This window comes from Epinephelus moara, chromosome 3, assembly GCF_006386435.1.
Source record: "Epinephelus moara isolate mb chromosome 3, YSFRI_EMoa_1.0, whole genome shotgun sequence".
NCBI lineage: Eukaryota > Metazoa > Chordata > Actinopteri > Perciformes > Serranidae > Epinephelus > Epinephelus moara.
Genome location: NC_065508.1, coordinates 27,176,839 through 27,196,529, shown reverse-complemented (window position 1 = coordinate 27,196,529; position 19,691 = coordinate 27,176,839). Strand labels below are relative to the sequence as shown.

The window sequence follows — 19,691 nt, the reverse complement described above, 5'->3', positions numbered from 1 at the left end:
CTCTCCTCCTCTCGGTTCTCACTCATGATCTCGCTGCTCCGTGAGTGTGTGTCTGTGTGTTTCCCCCGAGCCGTAAACACACGCTGTGCATAAAGCTACGAGCTGCATGGTAACAGCCAACAAGGCAAGATGAAAGACGTAAAACACGTTAAAAATGCTTCTGTTGTACTTCAGTGCTACTCCTCCAACCAGTCTAAGTATCTTTCCTTGCATTATTTCGAGGCTTCGCAGCACACGGCCAGATGTTGTAAAATAATCCTTAACTGGCATCATTTTATAATTTCAGATATCCTCAGCAGATTCAAATTAATGTTTAGCGACAAAAAACTTCTGTTATGTAATGAGAAATCATGTGCATATGCAAACTGCCTCACATGCCAATCCTTTTGTTCTGCTAACCTCAACATTTATTTATTATCTGACTTTGATGCTCTGCCTGCCAGTCCCTGTGTCCAAGGATATTCATTTATTTTAAAAGGGTCGAGGCTATTTAGTTGTTCTTCATCATTTTTTTTTCTTTTTAATATAAAGTGATAACCACTGTATGTGAACAAATGAATAGATCAGACCTGTGCAGCACTGAATTTTAAATAAACTGGAGCTTCTGTGCTTTGATTACCTGCTGTGAAACAACATAGCCCTCATCCATTGCCTAATGCCTGTTATTTTGGTGAAAGTAATGCAAAAGTAGTGTAAAGGTAGCTTATTATTCCACACAGAGAATAATATTGTAAAGTAATAGTTTATTACTTTCAAATGAAGGTTACTAGTATATGTAATACATTACATTTTGAAAGTAACTTGCCCATCACTGTTAGTCATAGGGGCTGGGTATTGGTACTCGTTACCTGTAATTTATCACCCGATATAACCCTTGTCTCTCTTTCATGTCATATGCTGAAGTGCTGATTGGATTTAAGCCCTTTTTAAATGTTTTTTTTTAAAATCTCTGTGGTGGTTGATAGAGTCTTCTCTCTCTCTTTCCTCCCACAGCAGTGAGTTGATTTAAACTTCGAACTTCAGACACCTGTGTCGTAGTGCAGTTATGCTGTCAGCTTATTAAAAGTTAATCCACAGCTTCCTGCCAGTCAGAATAGAGCGTTTCCTGTGGTCACGGTAAAACTTGGATTACTCTTTAATTGTTTTGTGTTCATGACGCTCTCACAGCAGATTCCTGGAGCTTCATGGGAAACAGTGTATCGGCAGTGTGAGATCTGGTCCAACTCGACATGTAAAATCTGTCCCGACAGGTGTACTCTTGTTATTTGTTTTTCAGTTACATGAAGCCCACATGTGCATGTGATGGCTTGTTATCTTTTGGCTCACCAGTGGTGGCCCCACCCTCCAGGTGGGACTTCTCTGTCTAGCATTTGTTGTCTAGGTGAGCAGTGCAGAGGAATTTTTATTTACTTCTCACAAAGAATGGCTGAAGTATTTTTCCTAAACACACAGATCTTTTGTTCCGGCTCAATGGCCACACATCAGTGACACTCCCAGCTTTGAACCTGACCATGTTTTATGTCTAATAGTAACACAGCTGCTGAGATCAGCTGAGAAAACCAACAACATGTGCTGATGTGGAGCTTTCACGCAGTATCGAAATTATGTAGACAATGAAAGAAAGGTGGACATGAAAATGTGTTTTGAAAGACGTTTGTAAAACTGAGTCAAATTTAACCACACAAATTTATGAGACAACTTTTAATATAACCTTCCACATGAAAATACCTTTAAAAAACTGCTTAAAAAGCCTTTTTTTGCTGTGAAAACATATTTCTCGTTAGAACAACTGTATTTATTCAGGTTTCTTGCCCAGAACTACCTTTTACAAGACTACATTTAAACACATCATCCTTCGGCTAATACAAAATAGAGCTTGAATGCATCATAATTCAACTCAATGCAACACCCGTCAGCTGTTGGTTCCGGCCACAGGCTGCTAACAGCTAACGTTAACCACCTCTCCTCCTGCTGATTTTAACACAGATTTGTTGTTTATGGTGTAGCATTATCAGGTTAACAATGGGGTGCATCCACTGACGCGACAAAAATGAGTTAGCGGCCTTTTGTTCCCACGGCATCCTGACTGTTCATCCCAAACACATGTTCGTCCCCTGGAAGCCCTTAGTTTCGAGCCGCTGGCCATCAAGAAGGCATGTCGGCAGATACTGATGTTCAGCGGATGAATTGGTGTATCGTTAGTATTTTAAATCTGTTGTATTTTTGTGCATAAATGTGTTTATATTTTTAAATCAAATCAAGTTCTGTTGTCACATATATAATCACACACAGTACAACATATAATAAAATATTTAGATGTTTAGCTCCAGAACAAATCTGACAAATGGATTAACAGCAAAAAAGAATCTAACCAAAAAAAAAGTAAATCTAGATAGTATAGAACAAGATATACATTAGATACAGTTTATAAAAATGGGACAATTAAACGTTGAGGTAATATAACAATATACCAGTTTGATATCTTTAAATCTTTAGCTGTTTTATAATAATATTTTGAGAGATTAGATCTAAAAATTTGTTAATTTTTATAGGCTCCAGTGTTATTTTTCTTGCATTTTTAGTTTCTGGCACCTGTCTTACTTTGGTAAGTTCACAATATAAGTCAAACATACATCTGAGATTGTGCTGGGAAAAAAAAGCATTTGGGGAAAGGACAGTTGAAACAAAGACAGAAAGTCAGGAGAGATTTAAATGTACGCAGACTCCAGAAATGTCAGCTTTCTGCTTTAAAACTAACACAGAGTTGTCCCTGTTGTGTTTGTGCAGAATCTCTTCCTCAGAGCAACACCGCCATGATAGTCGGAGCAGTCTGTGGTGCTTTACTTCTGCTCGTCCTCATCGCTGTAGCTGCCTGCATTGTCATGAGGGTGCTTCACAACCGCCATGAATATGAAGGGTGAGTGTGCTGTCTTGTGTTATAGGCAGAAGGACTGTCAGTGATTGGTGACAGTAACACCGCTGCAGTACGACGACACAACATAATTTATTTAAAGTAATTTGAAGTCCACGAGCATGTTGGTGTTACTTTGCTTTACCCCATCAAGTATTTATAAGCAGTATATAAACATTAAATTAATACTTTATAACACACTGTAAGGTAGTTGTAAGAAGATAAAAGTGTTAATGTATTTGTCAGCAACTATGAATCCTCCTGTGGGCAACAATTAGTGGAGGCTGCTCCATGATCTTGTATCATAATATAGTAAAAGTGAAATTAATATTCTTCAAAGGAGAATTAAGGCCCCGTCTAAGCGTATACAGATATTTTTAAAATTTAAAATATTTTCCTCCGTTCTTCAGAATATTCTGTCCACACAACCTTTGTTTTACAAAATATCTCCGTCCACACTAGAAGGCAAAAACAACTACGTTGGCGTTAGCTGTCTCTCTCCTCCCCTCGTTGCAAAGGCAGTCAAGTGTCCAGGCCAGCGCTATCTTTTTCAAAACTCCTACTGGTAGGGGCAGCCCTAGTTACAATACTCATTTTCCGCAGTATTGATTCACTTTTACCAGCTGCACTTCCTCACTTTCTCTTGATGTTATCTGCAGTCATTTCGCTGTTTTCTGCGCCTGAACAAGAAACGTGAAGTCATCGTTGTCATGTTATAGCCTCTTTATATTTATCTTTAAACAAAAAAATCTAATTTTCTGTCCTCAGTCAGTTTCCCCCCATAGTATTAAAAATGTGGTCTTAATATATATAAAATCATATTTTGACAACACTAGTCTGATATCTAATGAATAATAAATATAGTGTAATATATACCAAAATATATAAATCAGGTCGAGGAAGAGAGAGAAAGAGTATGATTGTTAGATTTGTTGGCAAATACTTTACATTAATAAACACTGAAAATGCCCTTTATATCTGCGTACAACTGCATTATAGTGTGTTTAATAATAATTTATTAAAAGTTTTAATGCTGCTCATAAATTGAGTAGTTAATGTAAAGTGTCACCAGAATATTTATGTACATTTTAATGCCAGTTTTATTATTTTTCTTGTAATATTTCTTCCACTGTTAAAATGGCATTAATTTCTAGATGAGTATTTGACATTGCCACCTGTAAAGTGTTGTTGTTACAGACAACATGTGACATTAATATTTAAAGAGCCATGTGGTTATTGAAAAGTAACACACACTAACTGCTCTAATTACTGGAATTGAATGTTATTTTACGTTTTCAACAAGTCGATGAAACTAAGCTTATCAGAAATACGTATTCTTGGTGTTTAATGTTATTGAAATGTAAGGTAAGTTTCTCAGATGGATTTTATGCCTCATGTGTGTTTGAGCTGGTCTCCTGAATCTTTGCTCCTGTTATTTCCAGTGATGTTTTACTCCTGCAGAGATATAATCATCAGACTGTAACCCCTCGCTAACTCTTTCTGCATGGGTGCAGGGTTCACTCTCTCTGTTTTAAAGAACTGTGTGTTTTGGGCTGTTTTTGGATGATCAGATATTGTTACTAATTATTAACATGTTTGTTAAAGACATGGTCAAAAGCTAGACTTAGTTTGCTCTGTGTGCTCGCGGTAGTTTGAGCATGTCTACCTGGCATGCTGCAGCCACGCCTGCTCTGTTCATCTCAATGAAAGAACCAAGTATTGACCCATAAATGTGAGAGGTGTTGAATTAACATTATTCTAAGGTAAGAAAATGGCTGACAGCTGCTGTTTGGCTGTTGAATGGTTTGAGCTGCGATCTTTGGGGATTTCTGTTTTCACTGGTGCCGGTCACTTTCCTCCATATTTGTTTGTTAACACAACTAACCTCACAGCAACACTGTCTATTGTGTCATTCAGGACGTTTACATGCACAGTTAAGTGGATCTACGGTTACAGCTCGATTAGGCTATTTAGTTTAATTTAATTGACAAGGACAAGGACAGTAGCCTTGTCCTTGTATACAAACACTGGAGAGATCGATTTATTGACCAAAGTATGTCTGACTCTGCTACGATGGGTGGCGATATGCCCCCTTTCACCTTGTTAGTATTGGACCTTTTTCCAGTCGACCTGTTGTGTCACAGACCAAACAACCGAGCATCGTCCAGCTGTTCCCACCACTTTTTTTGAACAGGCGGCCATTCCGTGTTTTCCTCCCATCCATGTATTTTAAACATTGAACTCTTTTAGTTGATACTGGATGAACTGTGTCTACTCGTTCGTCCATAAACCCCTTTCAGCTTCTTAGTATTGGACCATTTTTCCAGTTGACCTTTTATGTCATAGAGCAAACGATCGAGCGTCATCCAGCTGTTGTGCTACTGTTTTGAACAGGTTGCCACTCTGAGTTTTCCTCCCATAGATGTACTTCGAAATATTTAACTCTTTCAGTTGACACAGCATGAACTGTGTCTCCTCGTCCGTCCAAAAATGCACAGCTCTGGATTCAGATTTCGCCATGTTGTTACTGTCTTCTTCTGCTACACATTTAATGCTATTCGACTTCCGGGTCAAAGCCCGGGGCGGAAACTGGAGCATGCGCAGACACCGGTATGATAGTTGGTGATATGCCCCCAGCTTGTTAGTGTTGGACCTTTTTCTGGTTGACCTGTTACGTCACAGACCAAACAATCGACAAACAAGTTGGCTACCAGCTAACTGGTACCATGGTGAACAACTTTACAGCTTTGAACACCTTGTCCATCCAAAAATGCGCGTCTCTGGATGTAGATTTCGCCATGTTGTGACCAGCCTCTTCTTCTGTTACACATTTAATGCTTTCGATGTCAAGGTCAAAGCCCAGGGCAGGCATTGTGGCGCATGCTCAGAGCACCTCGGCCAGTTTGACTGTATACATGCAGGAGGAGTTCGACTGCTAATCGCATTATCTGGGTATGTTAGTCCGACTTTGGGGAATTCGACTTAGTACGATTTCAGGCGGACTAACATGTTTACATGTAAGTCCGGTTTTAGTTGGACTAACACAATAGATAGATTTTCTCTAATGTCATGTAAACGCACTGAATGATTAGCTTGTTGCGTCAGCTCGTCAGCATGTTGTCCAGTCATTGTTCATCATCTTCTGCCTCTAACACTGCAAACTAACCACAGTCTTCTTCATGTGTGTCCCTTCATCTCCAGCTTTTCTTTTTAAATGAAACATGTCAGGTCAACAGAATGTTTCAAGGTGTCATGTTGTTCTGTCACCTTTAAATGTTGATGACAAAATGTTAACAGCTCGTTATAAAGCTCACGTAGCTGAAGTGAGTTAAACTGCCTCTCTCACTGTACAAACTGTTACACATTGTCTTTACTAGAGGTGCACTAATAATCTGATTTTTATGTATTGCAACAGCCGATGGATGGACTGATACAAATAATGATCAAAATACAAGTCAGTTAATGGTCAGGCTGCAACTAAAGGTTAATTTTATAATTGATTAATTTGCCAATATATTTCCTAAATCAATCTATTCTCTGTTTGGTCAGGAAAAACATCATTAAATAGAGAAAAATAACATAATTTCCCAGAGGCCAAAGTGAAGTCTTAAGTGTTCCTATGCAGTATGAAAAAGAGTGAACAAACAAGGCTGCACAGAGCTGTGAAATTTAAATTATTTAACTTTTTTCAACTGATTTTTGGTTCTTTTTATAAAAGGAAATAAAAAATATGGAGGAAACAACAATATAATATTATTTATTCAGTATGTTAAGGGAGCACTGGTTAGTTTACTTCCTCTTCAGGCAAAGATGTGGAATGTCATCCAATTCTCTGTATAGGCGTTCGGACTGAATGGCCACAGTGGGTAAAAGTTTTCCCTGGGCTGGCTGTCAATACTCAGATGTCACATGTGTTCTGAGAAATATACCTATAATTCTGGAAATTTGAGTTTTCAAAAAGCTTTTTTTTGTTTGACCACCAACAGCTCAAAACCCCCCAAATTCCAGTTTACAAGACTTAAAAATATTCCTGTCAGGTTTTTCTGGCCCCGACCCTGATTCAAGTTTTTTGATATTTGTTAAACATTTGCCATATATAATATTGTATGTTCTAAAACTTTTATTAACCTAAATCTTGATTAAATATGTGTCTGACACATTAAAATATCAGCTGTAGCCTGCTAAATCTGACACACCTTTTATTTTACAAGTTATTTGATCCGAGTACCGGAAGTGCTGGTTAAAAAATATGACGTTTGTAAACTTAAATCATTTAAGATATATGACTGAAAGTTAAACTGGAAGAATGCGACTCCTTAAACAGATGCGAAGCAAATCGCTTGAGAGAAGGTGTCTCACTCTGGAATTTTTTGGAACCTCAAAAACTCTCTTCAAACAGTCTTTTCACAGTGTTGATAGAGACTGAAGCTTCTTTATTATCATAAACAATCTTTGGCTGAGTACAGGCACCAGCTTGCAGAGATCACACAAACGAGATGACAGTGAAGTTTAAACTGGCCTGCCATCAACTTAGAGTTCATTCAGAATACCGTTTTTTTTTTTTTTTGTTTTTTTTTTTAAAGATATTTTGGGGGGGGCTTTTTAGCCTTTAATGTATAGGACAGACAAGCGTGAGGGGGGGAGAGAGAGAGGGAGTGACATGCAGCAAAGGGCCACAGGCTGGAGTCGAACCCAGGCCACTGCGGCAACAGCCTTGTACATGGGACGCCTGCTCCACCACTAAGCCACCGGCACCCCTAGAATACCGTTTGTTACAGTAACCTGAGTGTTATTTTCTCATTCGTTTGATCTATAAAACATCTGCAAGCGACTCGCAAACGTGTCATGTTTTTAAAAAACACATTTATTTCCAGCACAGATCTTTTATTTTAAATTGCCATTTCTTGCTGTAAAGTGAGTGACTAACAGAGAAAACTAGCTTGACGACATGGCCAAACGCTAGTATGATGCTGGATATATGGAACTCTGTCGACCCTGAACTAATGACCAAGGAGAAATCTGGACCCTGTGGATGGACCAGTTGGGAACCACTTTCAAAATACTTGTTTTGACTAATCAGCTGCTTTAAACCTAAATATTTTCAGATTTACTATTACATATTACAAAGAAAAGCTGCAAAATTCTCACATCTGAGAAGCAAAATAAGCTGTACTTTTGCTCAAAAAATGACATTAAACGATGGCTGATCGTTGCAGCTCCAGTGATAATGCTATAATAATGATAATTCTATTTCTAAAGCACTTTTCAAGAAAGGAGCAACAATTGATTTTCAGTGCAGGGAGACGGATTTAAAGGAAAATTACAAAGAGCCACCAAAAAAATTGTAATTAGGTAAAAAATGACTAATTCCACCAGTCCATTTTATAAACCAAACAAGCAGTAAAAATAAACACAAAATTGGGTATTATGTGACCAAGTAGGGATGTTTTTCAGGCCTATTAAACCTGTGAAGCCAGTGTGCACTGCAAAACATTTAAATATAATCACACCAGGAAATTATTGGCTGTCCTCCATTTTTTCAATCGTGCCAAAGTGTGTATAACTACAGTATTTGTTATTATCTGGAATAGGGCTGCAACGATTAGTCGACTAATTGATGACTAATGAACTATAAAAATAATCGGTGACTATTTTAGTAGTCGACTAATCAGTTTGAGTCATTTTTCATTGAAAAGTACTATAAAAATCCCCCAAAATACTCTTACTGCAGCTTCTTACGCTCAAATATTGGCACGCTCTCCCATGACGGTGACCTAAAACCCTTTGGCATGAGTAAGAAACAAGACATTAGATGACATAATTTTGGGGTTTGGGAGAGACAGACTGACATTTTTCAACATTTTAACACATTTTTCGATAAAAATGATTAGTTGACTAATCAAAGAAATAATCTTCAGATTAGTCGACAATGAAAGTAATCATTAGTTGCAGCCCTAATCTGGAAGCTGCATCAGCACCAGTCAGATCTTTATCAGTGCACCTCTAGTCTCCTCCCAGTCACTACTTCCTGCCCAACCACTGGGAGCTGCATTGCACTTTGTTTGCATCCAGTGTTTCATGTGCTCACCTCTCATTGTTTTATTTTTGTCTTGTGTCCCATTATTTGTGTTCGTCTCCATTTGACTGTGCACCAATGATTGCTCGTCACCACGGCAAATCGTAACCCTAAAATAGATGTACGACCTTGGAAAGCATGAGCTCTCAGGCTCCCAAACCACGAAAGAAGGTGGAGTCCAACCTGGAGGGCTCCAGGTCTACCATTCCCTCGGGTCCGCTACAGGTAGGAGCTGGGGGATGGAAAAATCCACTGGCTGCCACCGTCTCAGCCGGAAAATGTTGCAGCCATGTTGTTTATCAAACTCATCCAGACTGGGTCTTTATCCCTGTCTATAGATTCATTGTCATATTCAGTATTTGTTTCATATCAGTCATAAAAACCTTGACAAGAGTCGAACAGAAAAAAATAATTAAGTTTATTTATATCTTGTTAGACAAAACAAACAAACAAATCCCTCAAAACAAAAATGAAATGCCACTGTATCAAGTTTCTGTGAAAATCAGTTTGATTGATTCAAAACACACTTGACAGAAGTACAAAATTCGACTCCATTACAACTCACAAGGTTCATCAACAAAACATTTGTCTTATACTAGACCCATAGATCCAACATGCTAATGTTACTAGCATAAGCCTATGATGTTTTACATTGCATAAATTAGCCTAGCATCTAGAGGACTTATCCTCTTCTCATATGAAGCCAGGAACATCAACAGCATTTAACAAAGGTAACGTCATAAAATTTAGCTCCATTGTAAGTCACAAGGTTCATCGATAAAACAGTTGTCTTATACTAGATATGTTTTCCCTACATTCACAACATGCTAACATTATTAGCACAAGCTTATATTAGTGTTCACACTGGGCGCAAATAAAACAATATGCGCTAGTGAATTACATATTAAGTCAATGTAAAGACGTGACAGACGCAAATTCTTGCCAGACTGACGCGAATGATGCAAAAATAAACAACTTAAGCGGTGCGAAAGAAGGGAGTAGCGTGATTTCGCGTCATGCGCTTATTCGCGAGAGTTGGAAAAATCTGAACTTAGGCGACAAATTAGTGCTGGGATAGGCAATCAGCATTGACATCCTCTAACGACGTATGACGCCGAGGCCATAGCGCTGAAAGTTTATTTATCGATTCAGCAATGTCATATGGCGCAAGTTGTTAGCGCATATGAAGTAAGTCAACGCAAAGTATTCAAAATCATACAAAATCCCGTGACTAATGCAACGTGAAAATTTGCATCCCGTTTGGTGTGAACACAACATTAAACTTATAACTTGGTGATAAAAACATTAGCTGCAAAAAAGCGACTAAAACAATCATGTCAGTTATCAAAATAGTTCCCCTTTAATTATCTGTAGATTCACTAATCAATTAATCAGCTAATTGTTTCAGCTGTACTTTTTATACAATCAGCTGTGTGCATGAGACTGTTTTTGCCTTTTGTTTTTGTGGCTAATCACTAATTAAGCAGCGTCAAACTCTGGAAGAAACTCTTTCATTACATAAAATTTAAGACATTTGCTGTTCAGAAGTTTTATTGGCAAATATCAAAACACTTATCTTGATAGATGTTTAATCACGTGTATGAATCTAAATTTGATGTAGTAGTTAAAAAGCAAAGCTCCTCGCCATAAACACTACTGTTCAAAAGTTTGGAATCATTTGTTATATTGATGTTTTTCTCTCCTTCAATAATTTTAATAGTGACTGGTGATTTCCCTTATTCAGCTGTTGCTAAGAGGGATCTTTGTTTCTCTCTGCCCGTTCAGTCATCAGTCTGGTTGAACCATTATACGTTTTGTTCTCCACGTACAAAACAAACCCTTCGCCCTTTTTATACAGAGATCCTGAGAGAGGGCCGCCACAAAGTCCCTTCATTATGGCAGCTTTGCTTTTTTATACAGAACCAATTAACACCAACATAATGCCACCCCAGTGTTCAATTTCAGATAGCAAAAGAAGCATGATGTGTAACACAACAGCATCAGCCTCATATATGACATATGCTACAATCCATTGCAAGTCAGAAGTCGATAATTCCAGTGCATCTGCTCAGGAAAACATGGATGCTGACAGCAAACTGATGTTTGTAAGGCAAATTTATGAGCTTCACAAGAATCTACAGAGGACCTAAACCAGCTATAACCATTAGTGAGGTGAAACAGCGGATGAAATAAGTCATCTGTTTTGCTCGTCTTTGCACATTTTTTTTCTTTATGTCAGCGTAATCAGGCTTGGTGGATCTTGCCCAAGTGTCCGACTTGAAATTCCGACTTGAATGACTGTTCTGTTGCATGTCGTTGCCGCTGTTTTCCATGACAGAGATCCCCCCCCCAAGTTCCGAGTAGACTGGATTGCAGGGATGTAACATATGCGTCAGGCAGCGCTTTCTAAATGATAACAATGGCGTAACATGGCATTAATCATCATTCATCGTCCCTGTTTTATGGCACTTGCTCTTGTCCTGTACAGAAGGGTAAGGAGCTCCTGCACCTCACTGACTCCCCAATTTGCTGACATTTCCGACAGCTGCTCTTCTTCTTTGAGTTAGCTGCTAACTGCTGCGAGCTGGTTAAATCTCCTGGCAGTGGGTCAGACATGTAATACGTTGCTGCCTCTGATGCCGGCTTAAAGACAAGACAAATCTGTCCCCCATTCCGTGTTCTTACTTTTTTATACAGAGTGGCAAGGCGGAATAATGCCACAACATTCCCGTCTGAGACAGGCAGTATAAAAGGGGCTCTTCATACAAAATAACAGTAGTAGTAGTCCTCTCAGACATCTGACTGAACACAAACAAGCTTTTGTGGCAGGAGATTCCAAACTTTTGAACAGTACTGTGTGAAGATTCTTCTCTGTCATTTGCTCTATCTGGATATATTTGTATTTTTTACTGACTTCTTTTCTGCCCTTTTCTCTTTGTGTTGCAGGGCCCGGTGATATATGCCCAGTTGGATCACTCAGGCAGCAAAAACTCATTCCACAAGATGGAGCCAGTGGTCTACGCTGACATTCGTAAAAACTGAAGAGGAACTGGGGACCAAAAGCATAAAAATAAAAACACAGTAAAGTATCAGACCTCTCTATCAGCTGCTCTTGGGAAGGGTGGGAATATATCAACAGGGACAAAAATTGGTGCAAAATTTTATTTTATTTTTTTCTCATCTTTTTGTCCTCTGAAAGCATGATGCTGTTAATATGATAAAGTAATGTCTCCATGTGCTTTTGTTGTAAAGACAAAAAAACTGAAGCAAAGAAACACTTTAATGGACACTACATCACTCCATCAGCCTTTAAATTGTTCAAAATACGAATGCCTTCATCAATATCATTCCACATGTTAAGATGTTTTATTTTGATTTGTAGCTTTGTGCCTACGAATGGTTCTGCAGGCTGTTGCACCAGCTGAACACGTTAAACTATCACTACTAAAACTACGCACATATCGTACATGAATCGAAACTAATCACATTGCATAAATTGACATGACGAACTTTTGGGGGAAGGTGAGGAATTAAAAAAATACAGTTTATCCTGTTGCATGTGAACGAGCTAACATTAGACAACACTAGGGTTGTAACGTGATATAAAAGCTGACGGTTATCATATCATGTACATTTGCTTATTTATGTCTCTGTCTATCGAAGAATCTCACCTTTTATGTTAGTTATTTTTAAAGGATAGACTTCTTACACATACTGACATTAACAAAATGGTTTCAAGTTTCAATTAAAGTAATAAAACTTGTGTTGAACCAACAATAGCCCTTCAGTTTTTATCCCTTTAAAGGTAATTCTGATTGATGATAATATAAATTCTGTAATACTGTGATACCATGAAATTGCGGTATTTTCCAAGACGGTTATCGTACCATTAAAATATCTCATGAAGGACACACTACTGTCGTGGAAAGCCAGAATTCCCCGGTCCTGTGAATGCACCTAAAAATCACACGCGCATGTCATAATGACCACAAAATATAAAGGGAACTATAACAAACAATGTGTACCCCAATTTAAATATGAAAGAAAAATGTTCATCATCAGTCTGTTTGGAGAATGGTTGATCAGGAATGAGTAAAGCTAGATGGACATTATATGATTTATTGATCTTGTATGCTCTGTGCTTACACTGTGCGGTTCAGTCATGATTCAACGTTTCATGACTTGGGTGCTCACACTCCACACAGAAAGCCTGATCGATGTCCAATCATTTTTATTTAAACAAGGTGGCTGCGTCCTCAATAATGTTAATTTAAAAAGGGAAAGGCAGCGTTACTTTGTGTAATTGTACTGAAGACAAAAAGACCATGGACAAAATGAATGGCTGTAAGATGGGAAGAAGTCTGCGTGACAGCTGCATGTGTGTTTATTCTGTTTAAACCTGATTAGGCTACACTAATATTATTAGTATTGTACTATTTGTAGAATTAGATTCCAGTGGCTAAGTAGGATTGTGTCCAAATTGTGGGATTAAATCATTGGCAAGTCTAAATATATCAGAATAAAAGATACGTGTAATATATCTATGCAGCCCAATAATATTTAAAGCAGCTCACAACAATAAATAATGGATCGTTTGGCATCAGACCACTGAGCTGCTCAAACTTTAAATCAGTTATTTTATTCATTAACAGATTCTTTCTGGTGGAAATTTGCCCTGATTTTAAAATTAGTCGCAGCACACCAAAGCCTCACATCAAAGCCTGTTTACAGGTCTTCAAGAGCACTAATGCATAATGGCTAAAGGCTGCAGGCCACATTACCCGCTACTAGCCTAACACACCTGAATTCAAGACCAGTCAGTTAGTGGCGGAGTGGCATTATGGGCAATGTAGGTGCCAGGGTTTGACGAGGAAGAATAATACGTGGAATAAAAATCTTAATCTGTACAGTGTCTTTCCAGCGTTACACTTGCTTCACATTTTACGTTGTGTCTTAGCTCTATGTTATAACTTACTGTTATGCTGAAGCCTATTTCTGTAAAATTAAAGCTTTACTCTTTCAAGACACTCCATATAAAGCTGGTGCAACAGGCTGCTGAAGCCACAGTTCATCTCCACTGTTGGGCAGTTCCATAGTGATCTTGTTTTGTCGGGGCGAATAATGTAGAGTTAGCTTTTACATTTGCCTTCAGTAACTTTGCATGCAGTTAATGATGACACCTACAGACTAAATCTGGTACTTCTCAGATAGTTGTGACGCAGAAGACGACGTCTGACATTGTATTACTGTGAATGCTTCAGTTTTCTGTAGAGTCCTGGCATGTTGTTGTGGTACCTTTTAAAGACACTGCCTCCCGTTTGATTTTCACCTCAGTGGAACACGCTCTTTAAGCACTTTGTGTTTCCACGGTTGCTCTGAGCGTCTGTATTTTTTTTTGGTTTGTTTATTCAAAGTGCATGTAAACAAACAGGCAGTGCACCCCAGGTAGAGGTTTTGTGTTCTGCCTTTTTAAAGGTGTGATTCAAAAGAATAAAAAAGAAGTTTAAAGTGATAATTACCTGGGCTTTATTTCAGCTTAGTTTTGAGTAATTCTGAAATGAAAACAAAATGTTAAACTGTTAAACTGAGGTGAAATATCTCCTTCTATGAAAACTGGGAGCTCTCATTTGTTGGACAAAACGAATGCTAAATACACTGTTTGCATGCAATTTACTAACATAACAACCATTATTATGAAAATATCCATCCTGTTTTCCATCTATGTATTGTGTAAAGTTCTTTTTTTTTAAACTAATGGGCCAAATATCTAATATCATTAAGTAATATTTCTGTTTTCAGATGCTTTTAAGCTTTAAAATGCATTCCAAATTTGTATGATTTTTATTTTGTTTGAAGCATTTAAAAGCCAAATTTATGTTATGATTCTGTTTGTTAACGGTGTGGTTACCTATGAGAATGATATTTGTGTTGCAACCAGTCTAAATGCCTTCAGCTTCAGCTTGTGATTCCGAATGCAGTAAATTTCCATGTTGACCAGTATTTGTATATATTTCCTGCTCATGTAAGATATAGTGCTGTTTACTGTAACTCATTCCAGTGTGGTGTGGCTGTGGATGTCTTTCCAGAGAAGGAAAGTAGTTTGCTGTAGAGGTCTAGAAAGTTGGTGGCATGCTTCATGTTTTCTCGTCTTTCCTTTTAAAGTCTTAATTATTTGTCAGCGAACACACCAATGTTTACAGTGCCTGCAGGAAGTGTTGAGCCTATCGACTCAAAATGGCTTGAATGAAATTTTCTTCAGTCAACAGTGTGCAAAAACAACCTCCACAAAATGAAAGGAGCTGTCTGCGACATTCAGAGCATATGATTCTCAACATGGAGGTCGCTGAGCCGGCGGCTAGCAGCTAACGGTGCTAACTCAATAAACAGTGCTAACAACGGCAACAGTGCAGACAGAGTTGTCAACCTTTGGGGAGCCAGAGAGTGGGCGTTACATTTCAGTGAAGACACAGTCCTGTTGTCAGTGATAACAACTGTATGAGTGCAGTGCAGAGTGCCGTCAATTAGCTACCCAGGTGGACATTCTCACAGGGACTCACATGCACATGCGGCCAGACTGTGTGACTTCATTCTCTGGTCAGGATGCCATTACATCACCATATCTCGACACGGCATAGCGTTTTTCAGCCATATTAATGATCTGAATGTCAGATGCAGCTCCTTCTGTCATTTTTTGAGCTATAAGGCTGTTTGTTTCAATGCCACATTCACATTAAACCCAAAAGATTGGTTAGTTTAATACATTTTTGTTTTGTAAGTATTGATTATAGCAGCTTTAAACACATCCAAGATAGAGAATATTTTGTTGCCCAAGTTGATTTAACTTACTGCTGCTGGCTACTCCTGTCCCAAGTAGAGTTGATTGTATCATTGTGAATGTCACTGATAATGTAGATTTCCTTTGTCTGCTAATTTCAAAGGGTTCATGCACCACTGTGCTCACGATATGTACCTTACAAGACTAAAAGACTGCAGCAGTAATGGCTGTGAAGCTCACTACACACCTTAAAATGCAATCAGTAGAATAGAAGAGAACTGTATTGTCCCATCAGGGAAGGAAACGTGTCTTTGTCTCACCAATAAAGCCAATAAATATAAAACCAAAAACCAAAACATGCAACACAAATTACAATCCTAAAATCCCCATGTGCCTACAGCATGTTAACATTTAGTATATTAGCATGCTAACAATGAAAAAGAAAACACTGTTTAAAGTGTGTTGCTAACATTATGTGTCTTAGTACAACATGCTAGGGTGTAGTATGCTAGCATACTAACAACAAAAGTAATGTTTGTCTTGTTAGTTTTCTATCATGGTAACATAAATATGTTGGCATTCCTGGCTGAGAGCTAACATTGTGTGTCATAGCACAACATGCTAACATGTACTGTAGTGTGTTAGCATGCTAGCAGTGAAAAATGCAATGTTTAGCTTGTTAGTTTGCTAACATTAGTATGTTGACATGTTTAAAAGTAACCTACTGGCTGAGAGTTTAAAGTGTTTTGCTAACATTGTGTGTCATTGCACAACATGCTAGTGTTTAGTATGTTAGCATGCTAACATTGAAAAAAATGTATTGTTAGCTTGTTAGTTTTCTAACATGCTAACATAAATATGTTGACATTCCTGCCTGAGAGTTCAAAGTGTGTTGCTAATGTTGGGTATCTTAGCACAGCATGCTAGCATGTAGTATGTTAGCATGCTACCAGCAAAAATGTCATGTTTAGCTTGTTAGTTTGCTAACGTGCATAAATATGTTGACATTCCTGCCTGAGAGCTTACATTGTGTGTCTTAGCACAACATGCTAGCATAGAGTATGTTAGCATGCAATGTTAGCAATCATTTCCAGGACTTTGGTCATTTGTTTTAGAGGAAGCTACGTTCAAAGTCAGGACCCACCAAGTTGTTAGGATTTATCCTCTCATCAGTCGGAAACCATGAATGTTTGTAAAAAATATCACAGCAATTAATCCAGAATATGGGAAACTTTAAATTAACAATAACTCTTGACTGTGTCCTACTGTTATTTTAAATTCTACACTCAAACCAAAAATTAAACTTTCTCCGGAGTATTTTCTGGCAGAGTTAAGCTTTAATTTATTTCAAATGGTCTCTGTTTTTGGGTTAAATACTTATTTACATTCACATCTACATTCTCGCTGAAGAAAATCTTAATTCAGTCCCTTCTGACTCGACTCGTGGCTGTGACACCACGCAGTGCAGGCGCTGTAGTCTTCCAGGTGTGTTTCATCTTCATGTTCTGTGTTGTTTCATGTTTGTTTGTTTCTTTACCAGTTAGCATGTACATCTGTGTATTCACCAAATCAAACACAACCTGTATGATACCGACAAACCTTTACTGCTGGTCGCTTTGCTCCTAATCGTGACTTGTTGCAGTGTTTAGTGCTGTTGTAGAAATTGTGATGTAAACTATAAATTATGAAAGATATCCGATCTGACCAAGCTCGCACAACGTTCAGTGTGTTGGTTTCGCAAAGTTGAGTGAATGCAGGTCGCACTCTTCACTCCAGACGAGTCTTAAAGTGCGTGCTTAGTGTTTTTCGATGGTAAATAGTTGTATGTTATTTGAGAAATGTTTGGTATGTTATGTTGTAAAATCTGCACTATGTCTTGCAAATCAAAGACAAACAAATTCCCTGTGATTTTTGTTTTTATTTTTCGTTAATCTCGGAATGACCTTAGCCTCTGTTTAACGTCTTTAAAACTGGAATGTTGTACATTTAGTGCCTTTTACATTTCATCAGCTAACTTGAACATCTGCTCAAAATAGAAAAAAGATAAGATTCATTTATTTTCCTTTTATTGTATGTATTTTTTTATACACATAATATCGCCTCTGTATCCACTGTTCAAATTTTATATAAAACTTATTCCTGGCCAATTAAATGTGTGTTCTGTTCTGATTTTTTGATTCTTACCAGACTGATGACTTTGTATTTGATGTATTTTTCCTCTGAAAAAGATAAAGACACAGAAATCACATACATATGTTCTATTCTGCATGAGTAAGTATGTTTTAAAACATTAGTCTTGAGTTTAGGGGTAACAAACATGCACTACAGTTGGATATAAACTCCTCAAAAAAAGTTCAGAAACGTTAAATGGGATGATTATTTCGCCTCTTTAATAATACCAATTGGTATTGTTTTTAATATCGTTGGAAAGCCTGATTAGACACCTTTACAACGAGGTGCAACTTGTAAGTCTCGTGCATTCGTGGATTGAACAGCAAAGCTAAACGTGGGTAGCGCCCCAAAAAATTGTGCCAAAATCCCCTGCTATATTCTTCTGTTGGTAGCCTACTCACTCTTGTGTTGAGCTTCAAGTGCTGCCAGGTGTGTGCCAGTGTCATCACAGGTGTATGACTGGCACCCGATTGGTACCCAATTGACAGCACTTGTGTGCGTGGGTCCTGCAACTTTGTAAAGTTTGTGTGTGCTCCAAGCATCAACATGCCTTGTTTGTCCCGTCAGGATAAGGCCCGTGCAATAGGGCAACTGGAAGCTGGTGTTCTGGTACGCAGAGTGGCAGCATTATCTGGTGTCAGCCCTGGTGCCATTTCCAAACTTAGGACCAAATTCCGTGAGACTGGTGAAGCCAAAGACAGACCATAAAGTGGGCGTCCTCAGAAGACAACATCCCAAGAACACTGGTTACTCACCCTTGCTTTACAGGGTAGATTTACAGGCGAGATTTGCACAACGGTACCACAGACGGATCTCTGATCAGATGGTGAGGAACAGACTGCACATGGCCAGTCTTCATGCTTATAAGGCTGCCAGGTAGCCTGCAATGACTGCCCTTCACCATCAGGCCCCGTTTGTGCTGGTGTTGACAGCACCAACAGTGGAACCAAAGAATGTGGGCAAACGTCATGTTCAGGGATGAATCAAAGTTTTGTATGCGGCAGCTGGATGGCAGGATCAAAGCATGGAGAAGACGCGGAGAAGGCTTTGCTGATCGCTGCACCGATAGAGTAACATCTTTTGGTGGAGGCAGTGTGCTGGTGTGGGGCGGCATCTCCCTCACTGGAAAAATGAGGCTTGTCATCATTGGAGGCAATCTCAATACAGAGAGAGATCGAGATGAAATTCTGCAACCAGTGGCAATCCCATATCTCCACAGTCTGGGACCTAACTCCATCCTCCAGGATGACAATGCTCGCCCCCGCAGAGCAGGGTTTATCACAGACTACCCCCAGAATTTGGGAGTGGAGAGGATGGAATGGCCTGCCAGCAGTCCTGACCTCAACCCTATTGAACACTTGTGGGATCAGCTTGGGCGTGCTGATAGTGCCAGAGTGACAAACACAATTGTGCTGGTTGACCTTCAACAACTCTTGGTTGAAGAATGGGATGCCATCCCACAGCAAAATGTGACCAGGCTGGTGACCAACATGAGGAGGAGGTGCCACGCTGTTGTGACTGCGTGTGGTTCTTCGGCAGGCCACTTAGGTCCCTGACAGTGTAAAATGGCCAATATGTGTTGTTTTTTTCTTTATTACTGTGGGAGAGCGCAATCATCCAATCCACCAAGCAACTCAAAATAAGGGTGAATACCAACAGGAGAATATTGCAAGGGCACTACCCACACGTTTAGCTGTGTTGCTCATAGCACAGAAGCACAATCCTTACAAGTTATACCTTATTGTAAAGGTGACTAA

At 38.8% G+C, this 19,691-nt stretch overlaps 1 protein-coding gene across 1 annotated transcript in view; it reads left to right on the top strand.

Moving 5' to 3' along the window:
• mpzl1l (myelin protein zero-like 1 like) overlaps positions 1 to 16,801 on the top strand; it is a 29,597-nt gene extending 12,796 nt beyond the window's left edge. The window contains exons 4-6 of the mRNA XM_050039087.1: positions 2,788 to 2,917; positions 9,107 to 9,212; positions 11,934 to 16,801. Of these exons, the coding sequence (XP_049895044.1) occupies positions 2,788 to 2,917; positions 9,107 to 9,212; positions 11,934 to 12,029 (332 nt within the window). The 3' untranslated portion in view covers positions 12,030 to 16,801. The remainder of the gene's footprint in view (positions 1 to 2,787; positions 2,918 to 9,106; positions 9,213 to 11,933) is intronic.
• Positions 16,802 to 19,691: the final 2,890 nt, after the last annotated feature.